This window comes from Mchenga conophoros, linkage group LG19 (assembly GCF_057382185.1).
Source record: "Mchenga conophoros isolate Kocher_MC1m ecotype Shallow Benthic linkage group LG19, M_conophoros_male_GT1.1, whole genome shotgun sequence".
Lineage (NCBI taxonomy): Eukaryota > Metazoa > Chordata > Actinopteri > Cichliformes > Cichlidae > Mchenga > Mchenga conophoros.
Genome location: NC_140544.1, coordinates 21,083,248 through 21,092,807, shown reverse-complemented (window position 1 = coordinate 21,092,807; position 9,560 = coordinate 21,083,248). Strand labels below are relative to the sequence as shown.

At 40.2% G+C, this 9,560-nt stretch overlaps 1 protein-coding gene across 1 annotated transcript; it reads left to right on the top strand.

Moving 5' to 3' along the window:
- The first annotated feature begins 3,442 nt into the window (after positions 1 to 3,442).
- cldn11a (claudin 11a) lies at positions 3,443 to 6,572 on the top strand. The gene is made up of 3 exons (XM_085257727.1): positions 3,443 to 3,909; positions 4,170 to 4,334; positions 5,178 to 6,572. The coding sequence occupies exons 1-3, from the start codon at positions 3,684 to 3,686 to the stop codon at positions 5,438 to 5,440; spliced, it is 654 nt and encodes a 217-aa protein (XP_085113853.1). The 5' UTR covers positions 3,443 to 3,683; the 3' UTR covers positions 5,441 to 6,572.
- The last annotated feature ends 2,988 nt before the right edge of the window (positions 6,573 to 9,560 follow it).

Here is a 9,560-nt window from a genome sequence, read left to right as displayed (position 1 = left end):
TTTCTCTCCCTAGGAGGGATAGAATCCCATCATCCCTCTGTGTCAGTGTCACTGTTGCAGTCCTTAATCCATTAGCATAATATTCCCATCCCCTTGCCGCCTGACTCAACCAGTATCTTACGAACTGCTCAGGGAATCATAGTGGGATTTTCTCTTCCCATGTTCAGGACATTTCTTATTTTTTGACTCTTTTTTTCCATGTGGTTTCCCCCGTTCATGCATGGATACTCCCTCACTTTTTTCCATCTTTGATTTAGTTACTAAGAGCAATCTATCTATATCCATCCATCTTTCTATCTATGCATTCATCCATTTCTATTAGGCAGTTGAGCTGGAGAGTTGAGGGGAGAGACAGAGAGCGATATGAATGACACAGAGTAGTTAAATGGTGGGAGAGATGAAGTGTAACACTTCTTATATGGCTGACTGGCTTAAACCACTTACCCCAATGATCTATGTGTTTATCTAATGTGTTTTTATCCCACCACTTTTACACTAATGTGATGCACACAGACTGTGTCTCATAAGGTTGGAGATACTATCTGAAGATATACGTTTGTGTTTTTCCTTCTTTTCTTTCATTTCTTTCATTTACTCACCACTAAACACACTGCCTGTGCATCCATTAATACATTTTGGATATAAGATTAACCCAGTAAAAGCAAGGTAATCTACAATAAAACAAAAGCCTACAAAAAGTCAGTGGTGTCAGCTGCAGATGGTGTAATGGTAAAGACATTTTTAATAGTCTAACACCACCAAGTGCATGCAGCAAACCCCTTTGCTGTCTTGAATGGAACAAAGTATAAATATTGATCTGAAACAAAGTAGTCTCTTTTAAAATATAACAAAGCTACACTGAATGACTATAACTCAATAGCTCTGTTGGACCCAAGTGAAAGTCATAAATGATTATCTTCAGTGGAAGGTTTTCTCTTTGAAGCAGCTGAAAGAAATATTGAAACTGCATTAACAAGATACATTGCTATTACCCAAAAAAAGAATAATCTGATACCAACAACTTTGGCTTTTCAGCAGCTTTTTGTCCTGCTGATACATTTAAGTCTTAGTCTTTCCTTACTGTTTTTTTCCCCACAGTACCTGGTGGAGTTTTTTTTTAAAGAAGTATGCAGTCTGTGTTAAATTTTGATATGCAGGGTGAGGTAATACTATCGAGCCCACATCTCTGATGTCAAAATTTTCTCAAAGTAAAATCCATTGACCTGGAAGCTATGACAGATACATTGAAAGTAACACTGCTTTCAGGATACTTGTCGAGAAACGTTTTCTTTCAGGCTGAAAATAGCATAGGCCTACCTGATGAGAGGCCATTTCTGTTTAGATATTCTGATCATACCTGATCTGATGAGATGTGCTGAAATAAATAAAATCTGAGATTTGTGCATCTGTGGCAAAGAGCAATGGGCAAAACACGCAATAAGGATGTAGCCCAAAGATGCCATTACAGTCAGTGACCTTGGGGTATCTGAAAAGTCTCAGTCAGTTTCAGTCTTCCTCTCAGAATGATTGCTATGCTGCTGCCACGTCACTGAGTGATGTGAGTGATGGAGGACTTACTTAACTCCATCCAGCAAGGACGGGTGGAAGGAAACACCTTGTCATACAACACCTGAATGTAAACGGTGGACCAATGCTGTGCTTTATCGCCCCCTGTTGATGATTTGGATCATTAACTAGTGGCTCCAAGATTGAGGGATCTTTACCATGATGTTAGAAGTCCCAAACTGTGTCTACATGTAACAGCACAGAGTAACCAGCAGAAATCATACTGAATGTGGGTGTAGATCAAAAGTGGGCATGCATCTAAGACTCATAGGTATGAAAAAATGAAGCTAATTTCACCTGTTTGTGAACTACAGGAGGACACAGTAAATTTCTCCCAGGCTTGTAGTACACTATATGGGAGAGGTGACAGAGAGTTAAAAGCCAGGCAAAAAAAGAGAAAAGATGCCGGCACAGAAACAAAGGAAACAAAAGAACAGAGTAAAGTGACTGGAAATACTTCCTAACACACCCTGGTACAGCAGCCAAATAAACAAATCTACTCCAATTTGCTTTAAGGAAAAGGCACTGTATATACATGTGGACAATAAATTAGAGCAGAAAATCCAGGAGAAAAATAAACAGCTATGATATTTAATCTGCGATGACTGAACAATTTTAATCTACTGAGATCATCATCATTTGTTAGGTAGAGCCCCCAATTCCTGTGGGCTATCATGTTGTATGTTGATACATAGATAGGCTCCTTCAGCTGAACACTGAGTATGTGGTTCTGATCTCCCACCCTGCGTCGTCACATGACAAAATTAATCAGTTTACCTTACACCCCAAGACAACTAAGTCACTTTACAGGCAGAGGAAGCTGGCGTTTAGGTGGTAAACAAGACCAGCAAACATAAAATGCTCATTGTCAGCCACAGCCTGTATATGTCAAAAAAAGGAAGAAGGAGACGAGTTGCACAGAAGGTAGCTCCACATATTTGATTTGACATATTTTTAAGGTGGATTTCCTAACTAACACAGCCCCCGATGGATTTGTGTCTACTTCTAGAATCGATCCTTTGCTTGTTAGGTGAATGTGTGAACCACTGCACAACATATAAAATTATTACTGACTGTTCTTGGGTGATGCTGAACATGTAGTGCTGATAAATTGGACTGCTGTCACAGATAGACATTCAAGGTTATTTCACAGTGTTGATTGTGCTAGCGGTCTTGATCATGCCTTGTGTCTGTTTGCCCAATAAATTAAGATGCTGAGCTTGTCCTCTTTCCTTAATTAGCATCTATATAAAGAAGATTACTTGTCATGTAGGGCTTAGTTCCAGCAACGATAGAAAAAGATTTATCAAAAATGGTAAAATTTACGCCAGGAAGAGTCTTTTTTTTTTTAACCAAACCCCCCCCCCCCCCCCCCCAAAAAAAAAAATAATAATAATAAATTAACATGTAATATATAGTAAATTAACCGATCTACTTTTGTTATTTTAAGGGAAATAACAGGCGGTCACACACAGAAAATTATATACAGTAAAAATATAAAAGTACATAAAAATTGTGGATTTCAAATAACTTTATTATCCCGCAACGTATCACACAATAATAGAAGTGCGGAAAATAAACGTAGCGATATAGTGAGGAATGTGTACCTTAACTCGGGTCTTCTTTTATTCTTCTCCAACTTTTTATTGAGGGATTGTTTCGTTGGAGACGATGCACCTTTCTGCCAGTCCGTTTGAAGAGAATGCAGAATGACCAGTAGATGGCAGCAGGCCTCTTGTTAAACATTCTGTGCTTCAATCTCAGCCACCTACACAGTCTGCATCACTTGATCCGGTAAAGGGGAGTGCACATTTTGTTTTTTGGAAATAGCAAACGTGATTTTCTGATTGGCTGAAAGTTTTAGGCTAGTTTTTTTTCTTTACTGAACTTCCCCTTATAAAAGGTATCGTCATATTAAACCTTTCTTTTGAAGTACGCAACAGATCTCATTTGATGGAATTATTCAATTGGACGTGGACCGGATTATCTTGTGTGGTGGAACTGATTTAACGCTTTATCACTTACATTTCTGTTTTGTCATTTTACTCAGCTTTAGTTTTAGGGATTCTTACGGTTTCTGAACTCGGGACAAGTGGTCTTTACTCGCAGTTTTCATCATGGCAAACTCTTGTCTCCAACTGGGCGGGTTTCTCCTCAGCTTCCTCGGGTGGCTAGGTATAGTGATCGCCACATCCACCACTGACTGGGTGAATATTTGTAAATACGGTTTAAACACCTGTAAGAAGATGGATGAGCTGGAGGCCAGGGGACCATGGGCGCATTGTGTCATCTCTACAGGGCTCTACCACTGCGTCTCCCTTACACAGATCCTGGATCTGCCAGGTAGACACTGCTCCGTCTACGTTGTCTGAACAGCACAGTGTTTGTTTATACACGCTGAGTTATTCTCTTCACTTGAGCTCATGCGGTTTGTTACACCATATTTTTGACACTAATTATTTTATTTCCCGTTATCTAACTACAAGTTCTTTATAATTTCATTCTTTTTCATCTATTGATTCATGAGTTGATTGTCAAAAAAACTGCATTGTTTTTTATGCCGTGTACATTCCTCGCATAACTTTCCTTTTCTGCGTCTATAGCCTACATCCAGACTACTCGTGCCCTGATGATCACAGGTTCAATCCTCGGTTTCCCAGCAGTGGTTATGCTCCTCATGTCCATGCCCTGCATCAACCTTGGGAGTGAACCCCAGAGCTCCAAGAACAAGCGTGCCATCCTGGGAGGAGTGCTTATACTCATAGTTGGTAAGAGATTAGTTAATATACACGTCAACATCTCTTTGAACCTTCCTGATTCTGACCACTTTTATACGTGCACCAGATGCTTACAAGCTGTGGCGAGCACAGGATGTTGAATTTGACTGTTTTCCTCCCTGGGGTACACATGCACTCCTATATGTTCCTGTTCCATTGAACCCACCCCCAAGGTTCCATCACATTCCTCTCCTCCACCTACTCGTCCACACCCTGTCTTTGTCCTGAACAACATGAACTCTGTGCTTATAAATATTTCACTGGTGCTTTAGCATTTCCAGCGCCTGTGTCCCTGAAATGAAATTTCAACCCTAGTGACCAAATCATTTCATACTGCCCATTTTTCTCATGACAGATTTTCTTTCACCATGAAGCTCAGATTTAATGAAGCTAGTAAAAAGTTTTCTTTAGCTATCAGGAACATATATGGGTATGCATGTTTTTAAATACTTATTGGATAGCATAATTAAAATTCAGTGGGCATGTTTCCTTATTGTAACTATACAGTATCTGTATTCTGTTGTCTGTAAAACTATAATCCACATTTTATCTTTATATCTGTGCTTACTTCTTTACATAAGTAGCCGTATCATTTATATATCTTTGATCGTGTTCACTTAGAATTTGTTCTTGTATGTAATGATACTGGATATAGGATGGATTTAAGTGCACTATTTAAATGTAATTTTTTACATTTAGACATTGTTTGTTTTACACAGGCTTTTTGGGATGAGTTTAAATTCAAGATTCGGTTCTCATAAAATCTAATCATATGTTTTTTTACATTAATTTCCTGTTTCTAACTGAACATTTTGTCTGTCTCTTTCTCCTCAGCAATCTGCGGTTTGGTGTCCACTATTTGGTTTCCCATTGGGGCCCATCGTGAGTATGGCCTCATGTCATTTGGCTTCTCCCTCTATTCTGGGTGGGTGGGCACTATTTTCAGCCTGCTCGGTGGATCCATCGTCACCTGCTCATCCGATTCCTCCTCGTCTCGCTCCTACCAGGAGAACAACCATTTTTATTACTCCAAACAGGGAGGCAGCAACCCACCAGCTGCGCCCTCCACCAATCATGCCAAAAGCGCCCACGTCTAAGATTGGAGATTAAGCCCATGTGGATTGTTGATAGCAGTGGTTTGTACATAGAGACCTATCCACGAGTGTTAATATATCCCCGTTTATTGCAGTAATCTTTACATGTCCCAGAAGAGAAGGCAACCCATTCTCACACCCATTCATGAAATGGAAATTTCACATTTTTGAATGCGCGCATATGCATACACAAAAATCCAAACATAAAAGACTGTTTTGGTGGAGTCGTTTTCCCACCAGTGGACTGTTTTTATGTCTTCCAGCCTCCTCATCTTGGGTGCGGTGCAAACATTCCCAAATGTTGCATAATTGTAGAATCTCTGAGCAACGGATGCTCAGTCACCTGAGGTCATAGTCAGATGAGGCCTTGTGTCATTCAGACATTGTATTCTATTCTGTATTCTATTTTTTTTCTATTGTGTACCTAAAGATGAAATCCTTTGAGTGCCTTTGTTAATGAATGTGTTTTTTAAACTGAATAATATCATGACCTATTGCTTTGATTTTTGCAGGGTATGACAGTATTGTTCTTGGAATTAAAAGCATGTTCAATGTTTATGCACATTGATTTTCTTTGACAGTGTTATACAACTCTCTAGCCTCTTGAGTGATAGACTTGATTAAAATGATGTACCACTGCTTTCTGTTCTAGTCCCCACTGAATGATGGTAGAACTATGAGGTCATAAATTTTACAGGAGAGCTTTACCAGTGTTACAGGCTTCATTAAAGTCTCACTTTTTGCACTGAAAAACCTTACTGTAGAATACAACTTTGAACTATGTCATCTGATAGCAGTATTTCTTAGTCCCTTCTTTTGCTACAGTTTAATGTTTGAATAATGACTTTCTGGCAAAATGTAACTTCAGGTGTTGTAAATTTTCCCACAAAATATCAGTTAAATTTTCTCATATATTAGCTCTTGAAAAATGTCTACAGCTAAAAGTATGTTTAACTTGTGTGTGCAAAAAAGCAGCATTGTGTCGATTAATTTCTCGTGAAAGAATATAACACAGATGGAGCCTGATACTTTCAAGCAACTCTGTACATAAGCAGCGTCGGCAATGACTATTTATTGTTTTTACTTATGTGTTGTTTTATTTTCAGCAATAAAGGCAAAGTAGTGAAATGAATAATGCTGGAAGGGTATTTTTTATCTTCTTTTTTTTCTATTTATGGGTGGAAAGAAACTGGAGAAAGCATGTGGTGTGGATGTGTGAGATATACTGCAATGTAACATGCTGTGTTGATTTTTGTTGCACATTAGTTACAAAGACAAACTATAATTGGCGTGTTTGTGCATGAGTCTGTATTTTTTACAAATCTGAACTGAAGACAATGAGAAAACATTACGCGCTGTGATAAAATGTGACTCAGTGACCTTGAGTTAAATCAGTAAATGAAAGCCTGTTTCAACCACACAAATAATATGCAACTAAGAAAGATAATTGTTTCCTTCGTGTGCACTTCTGTGCCCATATCGAGGTCACTTAGTCATACCACAGATATGACATGACACTTTGAAAACAAAATGTGCTATCTCTTTGTCCTGAGCTTTTCTCCTACCACACACGCAACCATCTATAGTGTGCGTACAGATTTCCACTGTGTTACTGTATTTCTGCATATCATTGTCGCTCTGCATGTGAATTTCCTGGCACGCCTGTGAGTGCAGGTGTGTGATCATGTCGGTGTGTGTATTCCCTGAAATGTGATGCTGTTCTAGGCATAAAGCCATCCAGTCAACAGGAGGCCAGTGGGAGGATAGCAAGCATACAAGCTGTCCTGTATTGCTGAAAAAGACTTGTAGTGTTATGATATCCTATACATAAATATTGCTGCTGTCCATCAGGGACAGAACTGACTAAGAAGTTTGAAGGTAATATGGCTCCCATTTACCATGTTGTATCATTTTCAGTAGCTAAAAGTACTTACCAGTTCCTAATGATGCTTACAACGTAGGTACATCATGGGAGTCACAGTTGGCAGTTTATAGCAAAGAATAAACTAATTGTGGGATTTTTTTAATCTCTCCTGGGACATTCTCATACACCAATCTTTATTTTCTGACTAAGTATTTAATTTTCTCTTCTTGTGTTTGCGCCATCATTCAACCTAGCTTTTCTATTTCCATTTCAGTCCCGAATCCAGTTCAAATCCACTATGTAAACATCCATTAATTTTTCTTCAGCTGTGAAGAAAATCATAGTAATGTTTGATTTCCCTTGACCACAACGCACTGGTCTACACTGCTGATGTGGGTGTTTCATTGTTATTTCTGCCTGTTATGTAATGGATTTCTCACAGTTTCTTCATCACTGATGCAGAATGTCCCTCACTGTATTTTCATACTGTAAAAGACTATAAATAATACCAGATTTTAAGTACATTTAATCCTTATATGCTGTTCAAGTACCAGATTTCAACTTTTAGGTTAAAATGTCATTCTTTTAACCTAAAAGTTGAAATTATGTTTTATTGGACAATGGTGATAAAGTTTAAGGGGAACCTTGACATTGTCATGACGACTGTCTGTGTTTGCCCAGGTTCCTGCAGAGACAGGTACATGGTTTTTGAGGGTTCATGGGAGAATCTCAAAACAGTGAAATAGTAAAATAGCACAGGAGTGACCTGGATATAAGGAACAGATGTTATACAGGGGTCAGAGGCTGTTTTGACACAGACATGAAAGCTGTGCCTGCAGGTGCAAGTGCCTACAATTTATTCTGAGATGTATTCTATGATAACTGAGACGCCGGTGGATCACTGACTTCCTGACGGACAGGAAGCAGCATGTGAGGCTGGGAAAGAATGTCTCGGACTCCCGGACCATCAGCACCGGCTCCCCTCAGGGCTGTGTTCTTTCTCCTCTGCTCTTCTCCCTGTACACCAACTGCTGCACCTCCACCCACCAGTCTGTCAAGCTAATCAAGTTTGCAGATGTCACCACCGTTATTGGACTCATCTCGGACGGGGATGAGTCTGCCTACAGGAGGGAGGTTGAACGTCTGGCGTCCTGGTGCAGCCACAACAACCTGGTGCTGAATGCCCAGAAGACAGTGGAGATTATTGTGGACTTCAGGAAGCACACAGCCCCACTCCCCCCCATCATCCTGACTGACACCCCCATCACCTCTGTGGACTCATTCCGCTTCCTGGGTACCACCATCACCCAGGACCTGAAGTGGGAGCCCACCATCACCTCCGTCATCAAGAAAGCCCAGCAGAGGATGTACTTCCTGAGGCAGCTGAAGAAATTCAACCTGCCAACACGGACGATGATGCAATTCTACACTGCAATCATCGAGTCCATCCTCACCTCCTCCATCACCGTGTGGTACGCTGGAGCCACTATCAGGGACAAACAGAGACTGCAGCGTGTTGTGCGCTCTGCTAAGAAGGTGATTGGCTGCAGACTCCCATCTCTGCAGGACCTGTACACCTCCAGGACACTGGGGCGTGCAGCTCGGATCTCAGCTGACCCTTCTCACCCTGGACACAGTCTGTTAGACCTGCTCCCCTCAGGCAGGAGGCTCCGGTCCATTTGCACCAGAACCTCTCGCCATAAGAACAGTTTCTTCCCCTCTGCTGTCGGACACATGAACAATAACCGTATGACTGTTCCCACCACTAACACATGACCCTACACTGTGTTCACTGCATCATTCCATGTTTGGCACTGATCACCACCTGCACTCATGTATATATCTATCTACTTAGCACTTTTAATTCTTATTCTTATTTTTATTTTCATGTCTATTTTAGCGTAATTTATGACAGTATGTTTGCACTGAAGCACCGCAGCAATTTCCTAATGTGGTAAACCTGCTCAACATTTGGCAATAAAACCCTTTCTGATTCTGATTCTGATTTTGAGAGCTAACTAAAATTAAAACAGATCAAAAGAGGAGTTCAAGGGGGTCATAAATTTATAAATGCACCTGAGCTGCCATTTCAGTCAGTGCAGGAAACACATGTGCAAGGGTTTCCTTCCAGTGCTTTGAATACACAGACTAGTGTGCAATTAGCATGTTTTATGTTTTCTGTTCTGCTAATTATGAGAATTTTTTTTATCATATAGCTGTGAGGGCACTAAAAAAACAGGACAAGTCTATTTTTACATA